The sequence below is a fragment of the Pezoporus occidentalis genome, unplaced genomic scaffold, assembly GCF_034315485.1.
Source record: "Pezoporus occidentalis ecotype Australia unplaced genomic scaffold, CSIRO_AGI_Poc_V1 ctg75, whole genome shotgun sequence".
Lineage (NCBI taxonomy): Eukaryota > Metazoa > Chordata > Aves > Psittaciformes > Psittacidae > Pezoporus > Pezoporus occidentalis.
In genome coordinates, this window is record NW_026916104.1 from 2,423,762 (window position 1) to 2,450,915 (window position 27,154).

The window sequence follows — 27,154 nt, forward strand, 5'->3', positions numbered from 1 at the left end:
GGAGAGAATCTTAATTACGAGCAGCAAATGATTTATCAGAGGTGAAGCAAACTGGCTGCCACAAATCAAAAAAAAAAGAATCTCACTTAAGACCTTCACAGCTTAAATGAATAAAATAACTGGTTTTATATAAACATTCTAAAGTTCCTGTACCTGTAGAGCTTTGGCTTGCATGTTACATACGCTAGAGATGCTAAGCACCAGGGCTCAGTAAAATACCTAGTCACCTAAGTAAACCCACAGACTTAACTGATATGTTGGCAAATCTTGCTCAGTTGGGGTCCAAAACCTCACTGAATTTGCAAAGGACCATTGAACATATTTAGTTCACAGAGATCCTGAAAACTATTTTCATATGCTTCTCAAGTGCCATCCTGAAGTAAGGGAACATGACACTGCACAGGAATAAAATTGAGACGAACACTGAATAACAATGTGTTTTCAGATAAAATTTGGCAGATTTGGAATTAGATAAATACTTGTAAGTTGGAATTTTCCCCACTTAGCTAGCTGCATGCGTGTCCTAGCCTGATCACATATGCCAAAAGCTTGGGGTAATTCCTAACCAAAAATCTGAAGTTTAACTTAAGAGGTTAAATTGGAAGAAAATAAAAAAATGAGAGACTGAGAAATTATTCGGGAACAGTGAAATTAAAAATTATCTCGAACAAAACATTGTCTCCTTCATCACTTGCACCCAATGATACTGTAATATTCTTTCAGGTGTAGTATGTTTTGAATTACCAGTTTAACATGAAGGGAGAAAACACACATCTATTATTGCTCATTCTTTCCTTTGCCCAGCAACTCTTCACCTGAATTGTAATTGGTCACTCCTTTAAACAAACCTCTTCTTACTGTGTATTTGTGTTTACATAAGATGCCTTTATCCTTTGCAGCATCGTGTTTAGCAGCTTTCATTTTTTTCTGGAGTTTTACCCTGTTATTTCCTGTTTAGTTACGGGTTGAGCTCGCTTTTGTTTTCTGCACTGCTTACTTGGTACCCTGCTTCCCCCACTGCCGGGAACCACGGGCTGCTCGCTAACTCCTCAGCTTCCTCCTCATCTCTGCCACTACAGCTTTGTTTTCATTTCCATACATCATTAACTCTCGTACAGCTCACTCAAACTTCACTCCCCCCCCCCCTTTTTTTAAGTGCTGCTTTAGTTTATGTTAAAATACTGATATGTTGAATCTTCAAAAGCCTCCTGAACCAGTGATCTTCCCACAGCAGGCAAGAGCATCCTGAGAAATCAAGAACACAGCTCTCTGCCTAGCTAAATCTGTGTCACCATGTGGGGAAAGAAAGGATGTTTCACCCATGAAGCTGATAGAACTGGCAACCAGCCCTCAGCTCCTCACCCCCCCAGCAAAGCCCAAGGGCCTGGGGTGCCTATTCTGTGCCTCAAGCACAAGAGGATTCTTGTACAGTGACCGTGTGAGGGAATGATGTACCTGGGATATGACTCCTGCACGCAGAGCCAGCAGTGGGGCAGGAGAAAGAGGCAGATGGAGTGAGAGTGAATGGTGAGGGTGTATATGGCAGAAGAACAGGGTGGGAGAAAGGAGAGCTAAGAGGAGAGCTGTAATGACAGGAATTACTGAGGATGGTGAGAGGAAAACAAAAGAGAAGGTGAGCATACAAGAAAGCAGGAGGAGAGATTAAGAAAATCCATCCTGCCAGAAACAGCAGCTCTTGTCATGCAGACAGCAGGTGCTGCTTGGGGAAGAGCTGATTCACGCATCTGGAGTATAGGAACTGAAATACCTTTACCTAAGAAAGAGAAACTAAAAATAAAAGACTCAAAGGAGGTGGGAGAGGGTATCATGCTTTTTTCCTTTCAGCAATCTAGTGCTTCCTAACTACACTTTTCTTGTATAGTTTTGTGAAGAAATAAGAGCTGGATTTCTGGACCCTCATAAGAATCCTGACCGTTCATTTCAGCATTATCTCTTCCAATGTAAGCCCTTCCTGCCCTCCTCTTTGCCCTACTCAAGACTCATTTTCGAGACACCTGCAGCCATAGCACCTCCAGGATGAGATTTCCCCTTTGCTCAGGGTCTGCACAGACCCAGGGGACTCAGTAATGGAGGTGGCACTGCCAGGAAGCAAGGCATGCTGACTGCACACCTACGCCGACCTACTCCAGCTCAGCTCTGGAGGACTCGTAACGAAGTCTATAACTGCTGGCCAAGTGGTAAAAGCATGGGTCTTTAACCCACTCTGCAGCAGTCTTGAGGGGCATCGATGTAGCCAAATTTTCTGCTACAAGCAATGCCTTCAGTGGCTTTCAGAAACTATCCTGCTCACCTTCTTCTCACTGACTTTAAACAGTCTTAGCTCCAGTCTCCTCCACTTTTGAAATTGCCACTGCACCACAAATCACTGGCAATAATCACTCTTAGTAAAGCTATGGTTTTTTAAAAACCTCTCCTGGAAGCCTTATTACAGATTAGATTTGATGAATTTCTGTCAGATGCACTGGACCACTCCTCTTGCCTGACAATACCTGCAACAGCTTCCATGGAATCTGCTCAGTTCCACTCTGCACACTTACTTTTTTTTTTTGTCCTTGCTGTAAGAATTGTTTTAGAATCTTATAAACTTTGTATAAAATTGCATTCTTAATATTAAGGCTGTTTAATTAGGGGAAGCTGAACAATTTAACTGAAAAAAAAATATAAAAAAGCAAAACAATTTATAGACAACATTTAGTTTCCTAAGAGCTAACCTGAATCTGTTCACATAAGAAATACTGGAATGTTTTGATAAAAAAAGACATAGATTTTTTGCCAAAATTCTAGACACTTTGAGGATTCTTTTTTAAAATGAATCTTTTTCCCAAAGGAAAACGGAGGGGAAGATTTTATCAGAGAAAAAAAGAAAAAAAAATCATAGTGAAAAACTTGGCAGAAAATTTTATTTCTACTAAATTTAGGCAGCAGCGAAGGCTACATTTTTGGTTAGAAGCTCTTCTTACAGCAAGGTGTTTGCTGGCATGTTATTTTAAAAAGCCAGCACAGTAGGATGACTTCTTTAATAAGTGGGCATAAAACCCAGAGATTTGAAAGTCTCAGAGCGAGACACAAAACCCCCTGTGCGGTATCTGATTTCTTTGCCAAAGCAAGGAAGGTTTTTAATAAAGGTCACGGAGAAATAATCTCTGAAGACGGCAGTCTCTTCCCCCCTATATGTTTACTCTTTTATTTCACTCCTTTACAGTGAAAGCAGACCTTAACACACACACACACACACACACACACACACACACACACACACACACACACACACAAAAGGAAACAACAACCAAAGAGGAGGGGGGAAAAAAAAAAAAGGAGCCTGAAATTTTAGTTACACCACATGTGGTTTTCATTTGTGAAAAATGAACAAGCTGTTTGTGGTTAAACTGTCTAATCTGCTGTTATCAATCTAGCGCTGCATTCAAGATTTACAGGATACATCAGCTTCTGTGCCACATTAGCTGTAAAAGGGAGAGGGGGTGGGAGGAAAAAGGAGGAGGAGAGAGTTTATCCTGAGGAATAATATTTCCAATGCAGCCACACTCACACTACATCTGGTTGTGCTGGTAGCGGCAGTTAAATTGAAATATTTCACAGCGTGTGTCAGAAACATGCAGAATGGTAATTATGACAGATCTGATTAAGCCTGAGTGCCACTAGCTCCCTGGCCAGCTCCGGTTGTGCAGGTGTGACCTTGTGCGTGCCTGCGTGTGTAAATAAAATTAATTACAAGCGAGAGGGCGAAGGCTTCTGTGACATCACAAAGCGGAGAAACTCCCAAGGGGGAGACCTAATGGAATATTTTCCCTCAGTCTAATAATACAGTTCATATTGACTTGAGGTAATTAGTGGGATCATTAAAGCAGTTTTCCCGGCGTATTTGGCTGCCTGATCAGATTAGTGAAAATGTTCTTCAGAACAAGCCCTGTGTGGTCTGCCAGAGAAGGAGGAAATAAAAAGCAACAAAGCATATTTTGGAATGATAAGCAGTGCTGGACTTTTTGCACGGCATTTTGCAGGGCCGGTCTCGGGAGCTGGGGCGCCCAACTCTCCTGACCGGTCACATCTTTCATCCCGGGCGCACGTGCCTCCGTGGCATGGCATCTAAGACTTTTTAGATTTGTTCCTCTAGCCTTCAAAACTACACCCTCACTGCTTACAAAAATCAGATAAAAGCCTCGCGGAGCTGCTAGCCTCTAAAGAACCACACTAAGACAACTGGGGGAAGGAAGAAGAAGAAATAAATGCTCAGCTTCCCCCTACCTATCCTCCAAAAGCTAGCAGAAGATTGAAGGCACCAGTTTTAGAATTAGTAGTGGTTTCATTTCATAACAAGCTTACCCCAGCAAAAAAACAGAGAGAAAAAAGAAAAAGTTTAACTATGATATAAAGTCTTCCACGGTAACAGAACACAGAGCCCTAATCAAGAAATGGACCATTTGTTTAAAAACAGTCTATTGAGCATGCTCTACCTTGCAAATGGAATATGCCAAGCTCTGTCACAGATGGCAAGCTTTGACAGTTCCCATCCGTAGCGTCGATACTCGACAGTTCAGCACAAGATCAGTGACATTCTGTCTCATTAGAGCCACGCTAATTATCACAGCTAGTTTCAGGGGAAACCATGTGTTGCAATGGTCAATTTGAAGGAGTCTGTGCATCAACAAACTGGTAATAAGGATCAGACACCTTATTATATGACAGCATGCTGCCTATGATCTGATTTACTGAATCAGAGGTACTGAGGCAACACTGAAGCCTGATGGGTTATGGAATCGCATGTACACAATGCGTATCTGAAATATGCTTTAAAAATAAAAGGGAGCTATATAGAAACAATACAAATAAAAATTTTAAAACAGTGAAGTTATAATGAGGACTTCTTTCATTTGTCATTAAGACATGCAGAGACGTTCAAGATCTTGTCAGCCAGTTTTATCTTTAATCAAATCATATAAGATAAATAATTCAAAATGAAAACTGTGAAATTATGGATTATGCTAAATTACAATTCATTCCATACTCTGATTTTTCAGTTTCAATAACATGTACCAAACATTCCTTATGTTGTGCCGTCTTGCTGCTTTAACAGAATTTCATATTTTGTAAAGAGCTTCCTCTACTTGGCTCTCTTTTTTCATTTGTACATTTAATGAATTCAACTTGGACTTCTAGCTTCTCCCACACATCCGTGCTCCTTCCACCAGACAAAAATCAGCCAAGAGCCCCCCTTTGCTATCTCTGGCCACCTGCAGGGGCACATCCTGCCAGGTGCTGAGAGATCTCAGCCCCAGCGCCTCCCAGGGATGTGCTGCAGGCTGAAGCTGTCACAGCATTAAGCATTAACTCCTGACCAATGCAGGGCAGGTGTGCACTGCATCCCTCCAGGGAAGCTTTCCTTAGGGCTCAAATATACAGCATTTCTTGAAGCTGCTACCTGTTCTTTAAACGGCCTCTATGGGGATTGTAAGCAGCTTCTGAACAGCTCACGCTGCCACCCACCTCCCTGGGAACCTCTAGCTGGACCCCACATGGAAAGCATGCTTCGGAAACACACTTTTTCATCCGTGTGTCAACAAATCCAGCCTTTGCCTTACGTGCTGAAAGGGCTGCATGGCCCCAAGGAGCTGTCTGAAGAGGTCATCGTAATCCTCTTACCAGTTAAGTAATTTCGATTCTGTACCTTTTCCTTCGGCTTGAACCATTTCAAGTTTTAATGCCTTCCCCCCCCCCATGCAGATTTCCATGGGCAATTGCACATTTATATGAATCACCTTGGAGATTTTATGGAGGTTCCTCTTCAGTGCATCTTTGTTTACTTTTTACTAGCGGGGACCCAAGACTCACTGAAGTCAACCCACTCCACCAGGGTCATGCCAATAATGTGGGATACGGCCAGAATCAGTGCTGGCCCTTCGCCAGGTCTAGCCAGGTTGAGTGACAAATGAGTTAACTGAACTCAATTTTGACACCCTTTTTCTGAGAATTGATTAAAAAAAGAAAATCGTGAGAAAGTTTTCCGAGGTTTTAACCTTTACTACTGAGATGTTGTAAAAAAAGATGAGGACATGGGGCAGAGGGAGCACCTCTTTAAGCATTCATTTTGTTCCCACAATAGAAACCCGAAAACCTCTTTCCCTCTGACCTGAGTGAGACAGAACATACTATGACTCTGCAACATGGTATTCTGTGGAAGAAACAAATCAGCTCTATCTGCCAAGTTTCACAGTTTCACTGAATGACACGTCGCTTTATGGGGCAATTCTTGATCGCGCGCAGAAGCCCATCTTGCTTTCTCAGTTCACACTCTTCCTCTTCAATCCCTGCTGACACCAGATCCCATCCTGACTCCTGTTGCTCATGGCACCTCTTCAGCTGCCAAAGCAATCACCCAAGGGTAGCAGAACGGAGAGGAAAATAGTACAAAATAGTAAAATAAAATAAATGGAAGCTGTTTGGTGCACTTCTGCAGTGAGTGCTTTCTGACCACTGTATCTCACCTTCCCGTGAGGGCAAGGTGGACCAGTGGAAAAAAGGCAGACATCAGAGCACGATTTGTTTCCACCTCGCATCTCCCTGTGCAGTATTCCTCTCCGCTCTACAGAGAATTCACTGTGTGCCAAGGCGGGGGGGGGGGGCGGGAAGGAGGTTTTTAAGCCAAGATTTAAACCCAGGAAGTGACTCAGCTGCTCTGAGGGAGACAAAGGCAGGAGAGGACCCGACAGAGACACAGGGTGATGGGAAAGGACTGAGCCCACTCCTGCTCCCTAGGCTGGACCCTGCTGGGGCAGCCTGAGGTGCAGTGCCCCGAGGAAACAGCTTTGGAAATAAATTTCAAGCTCTCCCTCTTAAAGCCACATTGTTAACAGAGGGTTACCCTTGGTGATAAACAGGTTCCTTTCCCCACAGCTGGAAAATACTTGAATAAATTGTTCTATATCTGCGGTAATGGCATGTTACATCTTTGTGCCAGATCCACAATACCATGCTTGTTCAGTGTGGGAAGCTGTTTAAAAATTACTTTCCTATTAGAGTATATAGCTTAGTCTCTAGATGGAAAAAGCCAGATCAAAGATATAGCATTTATAAAACTGCTGGTTAAAAAGATAAAAAGTGAGATAACAGACATCAATTTTTCACTATAAATCTCTGGGTTTACTACAACATTAAAATTTCCAGTAAAAGCAGGGTTTTATATACCTGAACTCTAATGGCCTATTCTGAAAATATTTATGTCAGGAAAAGCATGGTATTTGCATGCCAAAAGCAATTTAGTGCCAATATTTAGCATTCCCTTCCCATTTAACTCCTTCCCTTCTACTCAGTGTTAGATGCTCTGCTTAATGCCTACCTGGTGTGCCTCTGCACACAGCCTTTGGAAGGAGGACACTCCACGTGCACACTAAGGCAAAAAGTCAAACACTGCTAATAAAATACCACTGTACAAAATACTTGCCTGATGGCTTATGATGGAGTCCCTGGCATGGACTGAACCAGTGATTTTACCTCTATGTCTTGCATGCAAAACAACTCATTTCCAAGGGGCTAACTGCCTAACCAAAATGAAAGATGGGGGCAGAAGGACAGGAAGTTAGGCAGCACAGTGCCACAGCTCAAAGTAACGGGTCAGAACTCTCCACAATAATATGAAGTTTCTGGATGTATGTGTAGTACTCCACTAGTTTTATTCTAAAACTAAAACTGGAGCACAATTCTGTGAGAGGCAACTGTCTCACCTTCAACATACAGGCATTTTTATTCAGTGAGAAGGGAGGGCATTTTTTCATGTAGCCAGCCACACTCAGGAAATAACAGGATTGATGCTGCAGAAAAGCACTGACTTTATGTACTTATCCTACTATAAACTCATTTAGGTATAATAACGCAGGCTAATGTCCTTATACTGTAACATATGGGACTCTTGGAATACGGAAGTTTATATTACTTCAGTTTTTGCAAACTGTAATTTTTTAAATTTAGGAAAGCTTGAGCAACATAGGATGATTTTCAGAAAAGTTTTGCTTTCTTCCCAGCTTCATACCAGCATGTGTAGGCCCCAGCTTTTCAGGATAAGCCGTTAACATAAATGTAACTTATCAAACCACAGCAAACATACAGAAACACTAAAAGTCTCTACTTGCTTCATCTCTCCGGGCTTTTAGGTTTGGGGTTTGTTTGTTTGTTTGTCTGTTTTTATGGAACAAAATTAGATTTCAGCATCTGTCACCATCAAGAAAAAAAGCTCATTCCTGGCTCCCACATGAGAACATTGTAACCAATGCACAGTTACTGAACCATGATGCCTTAATGATCATTACACAAATCAACTTTTTTTGTTTGAAATAACGAAATTAAGAATGTGCTTTTATAATTACTTGAATCAGGCTGTCAGGTTATAAATTTAATAAACCCCCACTATGATTAAACTGTAAAAGTAACGTGTACCACACAAATCTATGTGTGGATTCTTTTCATTTTGACTTATTCAGGTGTGCTGATTCAATTTTAGTAAACAATGCCGTTAGTTTTGCCATTCTGCCACAAAAAATCAACAACCTGGGAGCAGACACAAAGCATTTGGTAAACCCTTCTGTCTTTTTTTTTTTTGCATGCATTTTTCTAAAGCTCTCTTTTCAACATAATCTAAGAAAAAAACACGCAGACCTATTAGGCACTCAACTTGAAATAAAAAAGTTTTAAATACTGACATTAGTTTTTTGTCAATTACAGTTCTAAAACTCCCCAAAGATACAACGTATTCAAGCAATTTGAATTACAATATCTTCCTTAGCTCCTCAGTAGAACCATAGTAACTTTTAAAGTATATATTTTGAATTTAAAATAATTTTATGTTGCAGATAATATATCGATCCTTAAAAACATAGAAACTTTAAAAATATACAGAATGCATACATTCTTATATGGGAAAAGATTTCAACATCTGAAGGAATATTCTAGCTGAGTCCCCAGTCTTGTTTCAAAGACAGTACCTTTTCTTTGGGAAAGCCAACAAGCCACCAGCGAAGAGTGCCATGAAACCACAACTATGCAAATCATCACTCATGTAAGCCAGAGCTCGACCTCACTAACATCACTGCAATCTCTTCTTGTTCCCTCCAGCCCACCATTGCCCTGTGCTATGACCTCTGCCACACTGAGCCCCTGTAGCCAGCTGGTTTGTTGGGCATCAGGTCTACATGTGGTCCACCGGCAACCAGGTAACTTGCCAAATGCACTAACACAGCACAAGGGAAGATGCTTGTTTTTTACCTCAGCACTAGCTAAATAGAAACTTCTGTAGTGCATCATTTAATAACTCTTCTGTACAAAGTGCTCCTGTCAGCAGAACATTATCTGCAGTCTCCTGGCTCAGGCAAGCCCAGCCACCTTGCAGATGCCAGCTACTTAGACACCCAATCTCATGTTGACCCAAATCAGTTTCTTAAAAACCAAAATTAATAAAAAGGCCCTCCAGCAAACAACTATCTTTGCCCTACTAATGGCAGAGCTGTTTTAGGTCACACAATGTTTTATACCACAACTCCAGACTACACTTGGGAGTTAATCAAGTTTTTCTATTCAAAATATGATAAGAGCAGCAATGTTCAATTTTAGTGATATTAAAAACAAAACTATTAACCAACGCATCATTCTCTAATATGCATCCTCCAGACTTTTCAGTAACTGGAAGTGATTGTTCTAGGATTTCCAGTTCTAAGCAGGAAACCAATAATATCTCCAAATTAAAAACAAAACAAAACCAAAACCCAACAAAAACCCAAAACCAACAACAAAACAACAATGGATCTCTCTCAAGTGAGATTCTATTAATAATATGTTTGATTAAGCCTCTTTTTTGTGCAAGGGAGACTTCTTTATCCCTAGAAATATTTCTCTGTACCATTGATAAGCCCCAATACAGATTTTTTTATGATACAGATAACCCCTTAAATATATGTGGCTGGGCTACATATTTTAAGTTTATTAATTGGCTGACTAGTAGGCAGCTGGTTAGAGAAGGCCCAACACATCCAGTTTACCAAAGAGGTTACTTCTGTGAAGCAATTTTCTACTACAAATAGCATCACTAACTACAGACCCAGACGCTTGCTTCACATGTAAGTTAACACTGCATTGCTTAAACTGGAGAGAAAGATAAACCTCTGAGAATACGAGCATAATCTCCACAATAAAAGGGAAAAGAACTATGTATTTGGTGTTGTTTGTTTTTTTCTATACTTGGTAACAAAGTTTGTACAAGAAACTAAATTTTATACTAATCGTCTAAAAATCCTGCACCACATCCTCTGGAAGCTTTTGTGCTTCTCTTCGATTACCTGTCTGTTTCAATGTCTGCATTGGAAGAGCTGTCCCGCCTAGCAATTTTAAGACTATGCACTTAAATAAATATACTATCACACAAATCAGATCAGATCAAAATTATGTGGACCAATAGATTGGCTTCGTACCTTAGTTTTGTGGAGAACTGTAATGGAAAGGGGAAGGTGTAGAAAATGGACAGCTCTCTATCCCCAAGCCTTGACATGTAAATAAAGACATCTGAGGAGCACACAGGTTGGAAGCTGCTGTAACATTCTATCATAATTAGAAACATTTCAAGAGCCCTGTAATTTCCAATCAAAATTACAGTAATTTCTGATATACAAGCCATGATTCATGACAGAATTTTTACATTCCATGGGAGATTATAGTGGCCTGATGTATGACACACCGAGTACAGCACTAACATAAACAATTCAGTTTAATGTTTAAACAGCACTTGGTGTTTAGAATCCCACAATAAAAGAAACATATTATTGCAGAAATTATCACTTTGACAGTGATTGAAGGGTAGGCAGGCATGTGGCCTATAAAGCTGTAATTTTTACAGTCCACAGCTTGAGTTTAATCATTTTGATAAAACATTTCCAAAATATCCCTTTAAGTGTTCCTTACAGCATATAACTTAAGAGACAACATCCTTTCCGTACAATGAAGTGAACTCCAAGACATGAACAACACAGAAGTCAAAAGTTAAAAACTGTTAAAAAGAAAACCAGCACTAAAATGCTGATGGCCCAAGGAACATTAGTCTAACTTCATTACCAGCTTTTCCTGGAAGATGCTGTATTTTCCTATGAAACAATTTTAGCAAAGGAATAGTGATTAAGTGGACTTAACATTTAACCTAACGTGAAAATTCTACATTGCAAGCATTGGTACCTATACCATTTCTTTGAAATGTTGGTATAAACATGCCTCTAGTCTTTCCCATTTTTCTGTATGTTTTCACTTACTTCTTGAGCACATTCTCACTTAAATCAATGCTTTTGCGTACTCTGGTGATCTATCTCAGAAGACATGTCACTTACGATAATCACACCCAACAAGTGCATGCTGATTTCCCTCTCTTGCCACTAAACTTGACAGAAACTCTTCACTTGAAGAAAACAGAACAGGAAACCAAACAACAAAGGCTTAAAACTGAATATGCAATATATGAACACATGCAAGTAAACAAGCAGCCATCATATTCCATAAAGATCATTCATGTTTTCTCAGATGTAACCTGTATAACTGTAATTTGCTGGGTTTTTTGTTTGCTTTTTGACATGGAAACTGCTGCTCCACATCCCATGCACAGCCTCACCAGTCAGTCCAAGTATTTCCACAAAAAAACAGAACCTCAGAGTTCAACAGCACCATGTAACTGCAAAACACCAAAGCCTCGAGATGAATTTGGTAGCACTACACAGAACTTGCCCACAGCTTCTGCCATGTCCACGCTAGCTAAGAACTGATGAATCTGATGCTTTCTGAGACATGCAAGAATCACGGGCATGCAGAGAAAGCATCTCGCAGGTGGGGAAGAGGGAGGGATGCATCTCAGAAAGATGCTTCTCAACCTGCCTGGCCAATGGTAACCGGAGGTTACCTTTGGACTCACAAGGAGCTCCAAGTTGTGGTACCAGGCTGGTGTGCTAACCCAGCCATTTGTTATAACTCATACAGGAACAGATCAAAACTGGGATGGGGGAAATAATCACACAGACAGGGAGGCCATTGAGACCTGGGAACAAATTTACCTGGCTTTTGGTTGCCGCAACCTTTGCAAACAGTGCTTGAGACACCTTAGCTCTCTTCATTTCCTGCTGAATCTCATCATAAATGGAAGCATTAATGTTCATGGAATTATTTTCTGTCTTTCCATTCCTCTCTGTGGCAATAGTAGCAGTTTTGACCTAGAAAATAAATTTTATGAGATATTTTTCATTATGAAGAAGTTATTTTCCTCTCTTTCCTTCCCCAAGTAGCTCCCCTTTCCATTTTATTCCTTTTATTCAATCTTACTCTGATGTTCTTTCAGCTTTTCAGAGATCTAACATTATAAGTTATTCGTGGTTCAGGCAACTGGGAAACAAGAAAATTCAGCATATTGTTAACAGGTGAGTGCATCTGAAATATGAGTTATCATTAACTGACCACTTTGACTTTCAACAGCATAAAACAAATTAGGTGCAAATCTGTCAAACAGTCTTGTAAGAACTGGTGAATCCTCACATGATTTCTTTACTCCATGCAAGTTAAGTGAAAATTTAAGTGCAGCATAAAAGAACCTCTAATGAAATAACCCCCTGGCAGATATATCTTGATTCATGCCTTATGTCCAGTACACTCAAATGCATGATAATGCAGAAAAGTTGTGACTTTAGATTTAACTTTAAAAAATATTACCTTACCTGTTGAATTCTTACGCTGTTTTTAAGAAAGCAGTAATTTAGAATAATGAACATTTTAGCCATTCATTCATGATATTAAGGTAGAGCTTTTTAAAACCTTAATTGCAATTGCATTTCACTTATATACATCAAATATTTATTCTTCTTACAGTCCAGGTTAAAAAAAAAAAAAAGCATGAAAACAAGACAGAATGATTATGCTACCACATCTGTGCTGCATCTGCAGCATTAAGGAAAATAACAAAACATACATCAGTAGTGACATGATGTGCAGAAGAAAATCCTTTCCTTCAGCCTCTGGAAATGACTGAAGCAATGTTTTGACATCAAGAATCATCCCACCAGGGCTACGGAGCAGTTTCTGCAATATCAGTTGAGAGGTACAAAAAAATCACCAGGTACTCAGCTTATCCTACATTATTCTCAATAATTAAGGATAACATCTTTCTTTAGCAGCTACTCTTGCAATGCTTGCCCAAGATTAGTGGACCTAATGGATCACTAATCCTAAAGCAGACCAGAGAAAAGGAAAGACTGGATTTCTGCTAAGAACCCACAAGGTGATGATGCAAAATCAAACCTTTAGATTTCAATTCAAATCTACTGTTTCATACTGAAGCTCTTGAGAGCTGCATTAGTGCAGCCATGCAGAAGTTAAACGCCTAGCCTAAGTTAGTCATTCAGGCTACCTTGAAATCTAATGGATAGAGCTTGACACTTCCAGAGGGTGATTCAGTCTACTTCTAAGTAGGTGCCTAAACCCACACTTTCACTATCAGTTTAATTCAGTGCAAGTCAGCATCTTCCTGTGCTCTAAAGTCCCTTGAGGTTCAAAGGGAAATCATGACAACATGATAATTTATCTTCTAATCTAACTCTATGAGCTTTCATATGTCACAGGTCTCACAATATGAGTGTCAAAGGTGGGAGACGTACTTAGGCAAATCATCAGCCCATTTTTTCCTAGAAATGTCACACTCAATTTGTGTTAACTATCCTCCATAGGGCTTTCAAGATAAAATAACCTAGCCCGGGAACTGGGCGTGCACGCCACTTTTGTTGAGCCTGATTTGTCTGTGAGGCTTTTCAAAAGGAGCTGTGCTAACACATGCCCATTAGCTGCAAGAGGCAGAACCCCAGCAAGAACAAGGCATCAACGCACACCTCCACCTGCCGCCTTCTGGCAAGCATTAGCAACTTTCTGGTATCTGAAAACATGAGTCCTAAATAAAAAGGAAAATGAAGAGAAATCCCAGAATGTGGCATAAAGTTTATGTCGTGATTTACTTTCACCTGAAAATAACTGGTACTTTGCAGACATGACCTGGAGGGAGAGGTGTTTCCTTTTCTGCAGTGTCATATTTTCAGGTACTGCTACAGTAAAGGATGGCCAAGCCCTGTCCAACACCTGCTCAGAAACCTTTGAGGCACCTGGCAGTGGGCAGTGTGAGAAGCAGCAAACGAACCTCCCTTCCTCCTACCGCCGAGCATGAAAACACATGCCTCACACTGGGCAAATCAGCATGTGGCCACAAGAGCAGGTGCAGCTCCTGAATACCATGCAGTGAAATCATTTGGGAATTCCAAAATCAGTGGCAATTTTATAACCTTTAAAGTAAAAGATAACTGACAAGCATTGGTGATGTTAAATATACAACTGGAGACAGCCTTCTCTGCTTGCTTGTAAAAATCAGGCTAAGATAAACTAAAAAATGAAAATGAGATGGTTTTGTCAACACACCTTCTTGGACCTCAGGTTTAAATTTTGGCAAAGTTATTTCACTCATTCCCAAAGAAATATTTCTGACTTGTAACTAATCTTTCAGGGTCCTAAGGGGAAGATGAGAAGATGATGGTATTCAGTTAGCACACTCAAGTCCATGGTATCTTTCGGGAAGGAAACACTTTGCTCCTGTGATCCTGATCAAAATGTCTCTTCTGTTAGCACATTGCCTTTTTTGATTGCTACTCAACTTCAAAAGACAAGTTTCATGTTGGAGCAGTACTTCACAGACCACTCAACTGAGTTGCAAACACCCAGATAATCAAAACCAAGACTTGCACACCATGTTGGAGACATAATTTAAACTGTGTATCTTGGTCCACACTTTTCAATACCCAATTTACTACAGATATGCATTTAACCCAGGGGAATTACTAAAATCCTCATTCTGGTTGGTAAATCACATGTGTTTTTACACAGGTACAACAAACTCAACAGCCGTAGCACTGAAGTTAAACTCCTGGTGCCTTCAACTGGTATTGCATTAGGAAGAGAACAGAAACCACTAATACAGAATCATAGAATGGTTTGGGCTGGAAGAGACTTTTAAGGATCATCTAGTTCCAACCCCCCTGCCATGGGATGGGACACCTTCCACTATACCAGGCTGCTCAAAGCTCCATCCAACCTGGCCTTGAACACTTCCAGGGTTGGGGCATCTGCATCAAAAAGCCATATTAGACCTAGAAGCTTGAAGAGAATAGAAGTCTTAAAAGATATAAAATTATCTGTTGGGGAATTATTAAGAGTTGTTGTTCACAGCAATCCCCTCACCCTCCCCAATTTACATCATTGCCCAAGTATAAAAATTCTTCCCCTGCCTCTTAGTAATTTCTCTTCAAAGATCAGGTATAGACTCTGGCTGGACTAGATGGACCATTGGTTTGCTCTGGTCTGATGAATTCCATGCAATAATGCTAATTAACCTCTTGGAGAATATCCATACATAAAATTGTTTCATAATTCATACATAGCAAGCATCTAGGCTGTTGTGTTGAATTTAGAATTGAGTTCAAGACAGAGGCCGTTTGAAGCTGGGTTGAAAAAACACCCTCCTCCTCAAAAAACCCGAACAGAAAACAAAAGAGTCCTCAATGATGCAACTTCAGGACTTGGGAGAGGAGGTGGAAAAAGTATTCATTTTGGAGAGAAAAACAAAACAAAACATAATCTCTCATCTTATCCACGCTTAAGCACACCACCTACACTTATAGCCACATTTTCTGTTTAGGAAAGAAACCATAGATCAGCTAATTTTTTTTTAACTAGATTTTGCAAACACTAACTGAACAAGGGAGCTGTATTTTACAAATGTATCACACCAAGAATCAGAAAATCATTTGGCCATCTTCCTGTCACCAATCAATTTAGTCTTCTAAAAGTACTTGGGGAAAAAACCCAACCCAAACACATCCATCCCCTCCTGGCCTGCCCAGATACATCCATTCATCAAACAAGACTGATTACAGCAGCAAGAAGTTCTGGATTAATTCAATTTTCCTAAACAAAGGACAGTTTTTTATAGAAGGGATAACCAATCTGAAGAGGTTTTCACAAATATGGAAGGTCGCTTCTTCCCCATTGAAAGTGAAACAAAAAAATCTCTTATAACACATTCTCATAAGTACTGTTTTAGCTCGGGAACAAAAATCTTCTTTAATCCTGGTTTAGCTTTTAATATTACATCGTACATTAAAATTCATAAAGTAGTTCATTCCAGGCAAAACAAACTACTTTTCAGTTCTGCTCTGCAAATAGCACAGGAGGTACAATAAATGCTATTGCTTTCAGAACAGCTTTCATCAGGACAAGGTTTACTACTCCATTATTACAGTGGTGCCTGGAAGTGCAGTTATAGTTAAGTGTCAGGGTTTCCATTAACTCTCCTCCATGGTGGTTTTCGAGGGGTGGTGGTGAGAGGGTTGCATTTATTATTTTGTGCATTTTTACTTCCATTAAAATGCAACTTGGCATAAAGGTATCAACCAAATTCTCGAGTAACAATTTTGCTGGTGAGGATGAATGGTGTGTGCATGTATCTGAACTCCAGGCTCTACCATTAAGATTCACAGGAGCTTGTGTTATACAGAGTTCCTTGCAATGGAGGTTCACTGGTCCTCAAACACCAGAAAAGCAGTGTCTTCCTCTAGACCAGTCTTTCAAGAGCCTCTGGGACCCAAACAGAAATTGCTTTAGCATGAAGGAACTGCAATTTATCCGGAGTCACAGGGAGGCCAGAAATGAAATTTTTTGTTCAGTAACCAGAACCATAACTAATGTAATATTTGTTGGTACTCCTTAAAACATCACCTTGTTAAAATGATATTCTGCTCTTGACATTACATGAACTCTGTTTACAGAAGGTGCTAATGACCCCCAAAAGTTAGCATAAATTTACTTTGGGGAATATTGGCTTTTTTTTCTTCCTTCTAGGTTGGAGAAGTTAAACTGTCTCAGTGATGCAGTACCTACCTGATAGAGGTGCTAATATTTATAAACTTCAGAGCCCAAGAGCCTGAGAGACAGGCTTCTGCCCCAGGAGGTAGCAAGATGAACAATGTCCAAGGGAAAATCCTTGTGTATGCTGACTCCTTGTGCTCAGTCCACCAGCATGGAAGACAGTAGCAGACTTTTACAACTTGCCCAGCTTAGGGAGCTATACACGTATCCCAAAAGCTCATGCATTAGAGGCTAATGATTTCAATTAAAAAGAAAAAAAAAAGGTAAGAGTTTGGTTTTTTGCTTAAGTCAGAGAGAAAGCGAGAAGTGAGGGGGACAAAGAGCTTCTTAAAGGATTTCAAAAAAGAATTGGAAACAATCCAGATACATTAGCTCAAGTAGCAACTAGTAAGAATGCTGTAAAAATGAGATAAATTCAACACAGTTCCTTCTAACTCAGGCACCAGGGTTTACGCTTGGTGAGTTCCTACCACCTTATCAGACCTCCAAGGTCACGTTTTCTGTTTCTGCATGCAACAGTATGCAAAATTCAGACAGAACAAGCCCAGCTGCTAAATGGTTAAGTCTGCTCTACTGTCTGGCCACCAGTTGGCAACACAAAAATGCAAAATAGATCCTTTTCAGGATGTTTATTTTCACATCCTTCTGAAACTGATAACTTGCAATTGCAAAATAAACCTTCATGTGTGGCATATTAGCTCCCATTTTTCATGGTTTCATAGTTTAATTGTCTCAAACGTTACACTGGTCTAAAGATTTAATATTAAATATGTTGGCTCTTGCGTAAATTGTGTTGTCAGGATAAACGGTCTATTTTGTCTTTCAATAGTCATCCAAGAAGCTGACAGCTAAGCTAGAAAAATCTTATACTGCATTCCTGTAGAGTGAACTTTAAATAATTGCTTCTAATAAATTTAATAGTAAGGATGCTAGTAGTTTTATTTCCTTAGTATCAAATATTAAATAAACTGTGGACTTGGGGGGGGTGGGGGGGTAGTATCAGAGCAGTAGTTTGCATTAATAATTTTGCGGTATCCTAACTATAATTTATTTCTGCTACGATTTGTAGTTATATTTGCCAGTGCAAAAACTAGAACAATTTAACTATTATTTCTAGCATTAAGTGTACTTATGTTACCAACACAGATATTTCAATTTTCAAACTCAGAGCTCTAAACATTCAGTAGCAGGTGGCAAGCGCTTCACATGTTTATAAGTGAGTAATTCTGGCAACATGTAAAACAGTAGCACAGAATCGCAACTCAAGAGTTTTCTACATCCTCCATCCATCCACTAGGTAAAGTAAGCACATTTTGCTGAACGACTGAGAACAATACAACAACCAGAAAGATGACTGTTTTGTTCTGTAGAAGTCAAGTATTAGTCTACAAGGTTTCCTTGCTTTCTTTTTAAAGGGATCAAAACTGTATGCTGTTTCCACTTTGAACTGTCACAATTAGGTTAACTATACTCCTGACTGCTAGTAAAAAAATGAAACGTAATTATGAACAAGAGCACAGCAGAGACAGACAACACCCCCCCCCCCCCAACCTCTAAATTTGGACTTACAGTATGTTTTGTCAGTTAAGAAAACCCCTAAGTCTCATTTTCTTTCTGACTGCCAGGGATTTATACAGTTTAAAGTGTGAATTAAAACCAATACAAGGACTACCTCTGACTTGACATCCTTCTGGAAGGTCCTGTAATTAACTCTGTTCTTTAGCTGTGAAATTGCCCAAGACCACTTGAGACAGAGTGAGACATTACCTTGGCAGAAAGAGATAAGTTAAGAAGGAGGGTTAGCCTTTGCTCTGAATTACCTGGGCTGTGGGAGCAGGTACAGATATTAAAACAAACTCCAATGTTATTTTAAACACAGTTATCTATATTTAACTATTTCCCACTAAAGCACTAATATCTCATCCTTTATCTTGAAGAGTATCTATAGTGTATTTCATAGACTAAACTTAGTTAATGATAACAAAACTGGACCATTAATTTTAGACAGTCTGTTCTTTCTGCTAAGAATTTTTTCTCTTCTTGTGAAAAGTACTGCAGCAGGTCAAAGTGATCTGTCCTCATTTTGTTACTATTCTGTTACTCATTACTTTAGGGTGGTCCTTAGTTTCCATTAGCTACAGGAAAATTAGAAAAATAATCTTGAGGAATTTATAGCATTGAGAACGAGTATGGCAGAGAGTCATAAGCACAAGCCTAAGCCTGGTTAGTAAAAAACTGCTGTGTTTATGTACTCAAACATCACAAAACTCCCACAACCCCAAAGCCTTGCTCTGTATAGCAAATCCAGACTGCGTATACACCAAGATTCCCACACATATGCAGATCAGTCTGTTTTCTCCTTGCATAGGTGCAATCTTGAGCCACATCAATGCAGAGTATTTCAGAAAAGACAGGTTTTTGGAGTGTTCACTCACAACCGTGTATTTCTTTGTAGAAATCCTATCCATTCCTACAGCTCACACCCGTATTCCTCATGCACCCTAAAATCACCATTAGAGTTTCCTTGATAGACACAAGAACTACACCACTGAATTTCTGGATACCGCTAGACCAAACTTTATCACTGTGAGAGAATTAAACCAATAGCCCCACTAGATTTTACAGAAATCAATAGGAGTTTCATTTGAACAAGTACTAAATGAAGCTTTAAAAAACATATCCATATCTTTCAAGAGTGATGGATATAGCAAGTCTGTTATGTTACCCAGTTGTCAGTAGCTCAACCTGGTAAAAGTGTGCCCAGCATTTTGGGATGGAGTCTTCTTTCTCCATCCCGTTAGTTTTACCTGTTCATTTTCTGGAAGATAATTTTTAAGACAATATTATGTACTCATACTTCTGCTTTCATTCCTACTCAATTTAGTGGTCCAAATCCTTCAACATCACTATTTGAACTTCTAACATTAAAAACAACACCTGAGAATTACAGATTAAAAAAGACAGCTAAAAGCCGGAATCTTAAATAATTAAATAAAATGAAGAAAAAACTCTGCAGGTGCCATAATGGGTAGAATTTATCTTAAAACTAGAAAATAGATAGTAATAAACTGCTGTTATCATCCATTATGTTTCTTAAATTTAATTTGTGATATGGACTGCAAATAATGATTCTACAAGCATTAAAAACATGCCAACAGGAAAGACTTTCTTCTTTGTAAGAAAGGTATCACCCCACAGGACAGCAGAAAAACACAAGGAGCAAATCTCAGGGACAGAGAGAGTGGTTTACTTGTGGAGGCCGGCTAGGTGGTGTGCTTATGAGAGGCGCAGGGCCCATTGCAGAGGCTGCGTTCAAGCTCCTTTCCCTTTCGTCCTGGTAAATTCGATCTCGTTCAGCTTCTGGCAGCTGCAAGAAGTTCTGCATAGCCCGAAGGTTTACCAGCAAGGACTGCGAGGCAGTCTTGGGATCCTCTTCCTTTCGGAGGATTTCTGAGAGCAAGCCCTGTAGGGAGGGAAGAAAAAAAAATGCTAGAGAGTTAGCCCAGGTGAGAGCCTGTAAAACTGTCCCCTCCAAAGCCACTGCTTATCCATCCTCTTTCTTCTTTCCACTGGGCTGAGAATGAGAGCAGCAAATACACTATTCACTCCACAGAGGAATATATTAATGGCATTTAGAAGAGAGCCTCAATTGTACCCTTAATTTTATTAAGCATCTGTTTTACATACAACATAAATTGAATCTGCCTAATAGGTCTCCTTCTTTTTACTGGCTTAACTTGCCATGAAATCTTTCACAGTCAACAGACAATCACAAGACATTAAGAATAAGTGAAATACAGATAGTCCAGAGTCATGATACTGGGGTGTTCTCAGGCTTCCCAGACAAAATGTATAGCCAACCTAAAAAAAAAAGGCTTTGCACATTTCTAGCAACTTAAACAGCTCTTTGAAAGGAAGTGATATTTCACAACTAATCTGAGATGATAAACTCGAAATATTTCTAAAGTACTGCTTAACTGACTCAGGTCCACGTGCTTTTACAAGTCAATGTTTGTTCTGAGAGTTGTATGCTGGAGTTTAACAACAAGTTAGGAAACTGGCTGCTGAATGCTCCCTCGTCCTTCACCCTCCTCCTCCTCCAACCTCCTCTTTTCCCCAGAACAACTCTAATTCTCACCCACCCCATTGCTGGGCTATTTATCTGAACACCCGCCATGCAGGTCCCTTTTCCTAATTCCGTTCCTAATTTCCGAAATTAACTTTTGTCCTTTGACCACTTCCAAAGTCCAGCAAGGATAGATAAAAGCAAGCACTAGGAAATGAGAGAAAAGCAGCACGCAGGGCATCTGTACAGCAATGTCAGAGATGGGCAGGCTGCAGGCAACAGCATGCCACCAGTGGCTTGTACAGACCTCATCAGGTTTCCTACACAATCATTTTGTCTTGGGTCTCAGCAATGGAGCAGGCTTGGCCATCTGAGACTATTTTCCCTCCCTCCTCTTTTCTGGTGTCCAGAAAAAGACTTGCAAGGCAAATAAATGAATTACAGACAAAAGTGGCATTTGGGTGGAGGATAATGTTCTAACATTTTTCTTAATAATTAGTCTAATAATAAACTTACTTACTAGCAAATATGGAAATTAAATTCTTGACTGCCATTTTTGGTTTTGCTACTTCTAAGTACTCAAATACACAGTTACTGCTGTTTGTCAGTCATAGGGTTACATGACATCCTCCAAGAGAGGCAAAGCTGGCTGCGGGGCATAGGATGTACAGAACATTTTAGGTTGGAAAAGACCTTTAAGATCATCAAGTCCAACCATTAACCAAGAACTGCCAAGTCCACCACTAAACCATGTCTCAGTGCCACATTTACGCATCTTTATATACCTCCAGTGATGATGGCTCAACCACTTCCCTGGGCAGTGAGTTCCAGCGTTTGACAGCCCTTTCCAGGAAGAATTTTGTCCTAATAGCCGATCTAAACCTTCCCTGGTGCAACTTGAGGCTATTTCCTCTTCTCCTATTGAAACAGTACCCTGGGAGGAGACTGACACCTACCTTGCTACAACCTCCTTTCAGGTAGTTGTAAACTCATGTGATTTCTGACTGCTACTGTGCTGAAAACAACCAGGACTAAAAAGAAGAAAGAGAAACTAAACTCAAGCGGACTGGCAGGAAAGGAGGCTCTTCACTAATAGTCAGCCAGCCAGCCCTGTGGCAGCCACAGCAAACATACTTGAAAAATACTTCAGCCCATAATAGAAAATATTTGCTTGTATAAGTCCTTCTGACATAGTGGGCAGCTAAAAAAAGAGTAGAAAAGGCTGTTTTTCTTGTATAACTTTTTCCCCCTCAGTGAAATAAGTAAACAAAGAAAATATGTTTTTGTATTTTTCCTGTATTTGTCAGTATAACCGTTGCTGCAGGACACCTCTTGGTGATTAGAAATGCCATTAAGCATTCATCCCCCTCTCCTTCCCCCATCACTTGCATGAGCTGGGAGCAGAGGAGACAACACAGATGCAGAGAGAGGAGAGGAGATGAGAGAGTGGGGGAAAGGCAAGGAGAAGGTATTTGCTTCTAGGAGCTTTGAAACTAAAGGTCAGAATATGTGAGGAAACAATATGAAACATAAGGTGTAGTACCAGTCGCAGGCAAAGTCTTAAAGTACAATTTGCCTGTTTCAAATATTGCTTCCTTGCACTGTTTCAATTTTCTGAGAACAAAACTTCAACTAAAGATTGTTGGACAAGATGTAAAATAGGAAAACCCTCGAAAGAAAACATCATCTCTCACGTCCTGCCCCATGCTGACATGCAGAGATTTACTGTTCATTTTATCAGGCTTGAACTGGTTTGCCTAAATACAGGTCTTGGTGTGATCTCCTGGTATTGTACCTCAGGTTGAATAAAACCTAAACGTTGTTTTGCAGAGAGATTATCAATACTGTTAAGCTCAGAGTCCTCACTGTTTCTCCAATGTATTATTTCTTCACTGGAAATTAATTTTCTTAAAATGTTACCAGATCCCTTTGAAAAAAAGGGAAGTTTACGTGTCACCACAAGTATAATTCATTACTAACTGCACAAAAATGTTCAATAAAAATTATCAGGGCTTTCAAAAGCTAATTATGAATTCTTTAAAAATGGAGATAAATGAAAGTGTCTGCCAGTATGAACAAAAATACTGCCTGTCTGGCCCCCGGTTTGTCCCCTCTTTGAACATAATCACTGATTCAAATAGATTTTATCAGTCTGATAGAACTTCAAAGCTCCCAGAAGACATTTGCCTAAAACATGCAGAACATCCCTGAATGCTATTCCTCTCCTTTGCAGGGTGCTCCCATCCCATGTCCAGGTGGAAGATTATTCACAAGCTCCACCCATCAGCCTGGATCCCTGCCAAGTAAGTTATAAGCAGACACATTTATCTATGTCTCTTAGTAGCAAGAGGAGAGCTGTCATGATAGTGTAATAGCACCTTTTTACCTTTTATTCAATAGTGATACGGATAGTGTGCTTTTTCTTAAATTACACTATGAAGAATTATATGAATACAGTGGCAATTTCTGTTATACTTAAGCAGGCAAATTTGTCTCTACCACATAATTTACAGAACTCAAATTCAATAAAACATTACATGATGGTCCATTACTGTTATCAATTTTGAATAATCCATCTTCATTTTTCATTTTACTGGAAAATAAAGTGTGCCAAAGACAAAGTGGAAGGAAAAAAAAAAAGTGCCTGAGAAGGTGGTTTGTGTAAACTTGGATTTTGTTTTAAAATTACATGGAGCCATTTATTGCATCCAAGCATTCTCCCTCGAAATAGCAATTGCCCAGAATTGGTATTAGCACAGTCCTAAATACACAGAAGTTTTCACGTACGAGAAAAGGCATCATATCCCAGCAGCTAATATTTTAACCAAGCATGGGGGTGAAGCAGAAAAGAGGGTGAGAGAAAAGGTATATGGCAGAAACAGAGAAGTACCCAAAACCCTTGAGATTAAAAACCATCACTGGTGGGAAGAAGAAAAATTACAATAGCCTGGCGTGGCAAAAGCAGCAAAAAGCACTCCCTCTCCTTTCGCAAAGATGGAGCAGAGAGGTCACCTCTGTACAGCAGTGCCTGGGTTCATGCAGCAAGTGTTATGGTTCAAAGTGTACACAGACACAGGGAGCCCTGAGTTACAGTTCCAACCACAACCATGACTAACACAATTCCTTGCTCGCACAGTGCATACATGTCAGCCTGCCATGTACCAGGGATAAGCTACACCTCCAAGTCAAACATCAGCCTTGCTTGTGGGAACCCAAGCTTTCCATTTCCTGACTCATGTTTACATTTACAAACACACAACAGAAATGTAAAGGAGTTTGTTTATTTGTTTAGGGCTGGGAAGGTGGTTCAGCCTATGCTCCACCCCAGCTCTCTCAAAAAGAACAGAGTAGAGAACCTTCCAGTTTGACTGCAAATCTGCAGGGGCAGGCTGAGCCTCTCTGCTGATGGGAGGCTGTGGCCAAGGCTGGTGTAGGGCACCATGCTTTGAGGGGCTGCCTTGATGCATCAGCACCATCACCCCTGTGGCTACTTGGTGCCACCTGACCCAGTGAGTGGATTACAAATGCCATTTTCTGGCCAGCAAAGTGTAGGAAAATACCCTTTCGAAAGAGCAGAGGTGTCTGCGCTGACATCAGCTGGAAAAATTATTGCGTATTCAGTCAAACAGCAACTGAAACACAATAGGATCAATTTACCAAAATTACCCTAGCTAACAGAGAGACCAATAGACATGTTTGGTGAGCCACAACTGGTAGCCATGCTTGAGGTGAAACTCAGATCTGCCAGCACAAATGCTGACTCAACAAACTTTTCCAGGGTGCACTACAAAGAGGGATAAGAGGATTCAATCAGTTTCTCTGCAGCCAGTGAGTTGGAATCACAGCTGCTGGAAGACAAAACTTCAGACCCGTCTGCACTCTGAAGCCTTCTTAGAAGGACCACTGTAAAATTTCTTATGGGGAGAGGTGCTCCATCATCCAAATCTGCTTTTGCTTCTACAACCATTCTGTTGTGCCTGTGTAGAGGTTAGTTTTCATTCAAGTCATAGCTATCCGGACTCCTCTGATTAAACTTTGCAAAGCACTCCCTGAGAGCTACATAGTTTTGAAACTACAATTTTGAAATTAAGGGTAGGAGGGATGCTATCCAAGAAGATATTAAGGACACCCTTTCAATTTTACAAGGTGTGTCTGAGGGTTTTTTCTGCCTTATAAGTAGATGATAAAACAACAAAAAAACAAAAACCAAAAACCAAAAAACAACCCCCCAAAAAAATAAAGCCCTCAAAAGCCATCCTATTTTTCAGAAGTAATTTTACCAAATTCTTTCATTTGAGTTGGGAAGAGGTACAAATATTTCTAGTCAATTTTTGCTATTTTTGCTCCCAAATCAAAAATTCTTGAAAATCACAGCCAAGTGTTGAACTTCCATACTAAACTTGTAGAACCCACCTTTCCCATCTAAAACCACCACCAAGTTCTGTATTCATATTGTAGAGCACAAGTCTTAAAACAAGAGGTGCCAACATGGTCAGTCGATTCCACCAAAGTCCATTTTTACATTATGCTAAACTACTCTAAGTTTATCACTCCCTTCCTTAACTTCTACACTGAAAGCAGATCTCCCCCCTCATCCGAGACCACATCTCAACGTCAGGGATTTTTTGTGCAGAACTCCTAACCAATTTCAATGAGATCTTCTACTTTTAGAAACTGATGGCACGATATGGTCCCTGGATGCAGCTCAAATATGCTTATAACAGTTTCAAAAATGTCAGTGGTAAGCCTGAGTTAGCTTTTTATCTCAGAAAACAGTAGATGAATTTAAACAAGCACTTTCACCTGCTCTAGCCAAAAAGGAAAAAGAAAAAAGACAAAGGATATTACATCAATATTAGATAATAACATCTATATAGCATCAGTTATCAAAGTGCTGCCCTAATTTTAATTAAACGTGATGTATCCTTGAATAAGCTCTGGTGAATTCACAAGTACAGCAAGCAGAGCAAATGTACATATTTTCATGTAAGAATCACAGGTATCTCTACTTGTGTTTATGCTTGGACATTAGCTGTTACTGTTGGTAAAATGAACAATTTTCAGTTTTGCAAAGCTGAAATGTGCTACAACAAACTACTCTGGATTTCGGTGGGGCTTCACTTAATATGAAAATTATACTGAGATATTTCTTGGCAACAATGAGGTTAATATTTTTTAGGCTCCTAGTATTTTTCCTGTTCTCTATGTTTGCCACAATACACAACATAAACTTACATAGCTATCTGCAAATATTAATTTGATTAGCTAACACAATTTGTAGGACGTAAAGATCCTATTCAGTGTTTTGCTGAGTAGATTTGATTGAAAATTGCCCAAATATGTTACATATCTATTTCATATCTCCTCACAGGCTTTGTTTTCCACATTCATTTTGGGGCTTCCTCACAGTTTTAGGTCACTTTGAACTCATTTTACCAAGCTGACTAACCACAACATCTGTGAAAGGCTTCAACAATATTTAATAATGAAAAGAAATAAAAGAAAGAAATAATAATAATAAAAAAAAGTAATCAGGAATCAGTATTTGCATTAGAAATCTGGTTCTACATTTGCATTCATCACATCTCAAGAGCATATTCTCATACTGTGCCATATAAATTCAACGTCCAGTCAGAACCAATCATCCTTTTATTCAGGTAACAAATACTGCGCTCATGCACAAATGACAGATCAAAAGCTGTATGAAAAGCTAGCTGACAAAGAAAGCACAAATTGTACTTTGGAGGGGGAAGAAAGTTGAGGGAAAACAAGATGCTTTTAGGCAAGTCTGAGAAACAAGTAAATATTTAATAAACTATTTATTTTCTGAATTATTTGCTTGACTTTTTGTCCAAGTAAGATGGCAGCTGCAAACCACTGTGAATTGAAGCTACTATTACTAATTCAATACTTTGTATTGTCAATAGCTAAAATATTAAACACTCTATTAAACAAAATTCTGTGTCATTTTTTTGTAAAAGTAATAACTAAAATTGCCTGGACCTAACTTACACAAGTAATCTTTGCATGAGTTCATGTATCCCATGAAATTCTGTGTGAAAGACTCAGATCTTGAAAACCTCC

General features: G+C 39.7%; 1 protein-coding gene across 9 annotated transcripts in view; it reads right to left on the minus strand.

Moving 5' to 3' along the window:
* The window catches only part of SATB1 (SATB homeobox 1), a 92,474-nt gene that overhangs the window by 14,990 nt on the left and 50,330 nt on the right, over window positions 1–27,154 (minus strand). For all 9 annotated transcript variants that reach the window (XM_062602068.1, XM_062602070.1, XM_062602069.1 and 6 more), the window contains 2 exons: window positions 20,255–20,467; window positions 12,108–12,263 (listed from right to left, as the gene is read on the minus strand). In XM_062602068.1, the coding sequence (XP_062458052.1) occupies window positions 12,108–12,263; window positions 20,255–20,467 (369 nt within the window). The remainder of the gene's footprint in view (window positions 1–12,107; window positions 12,264–20,254; window positions 20,468–27,154) is intronic.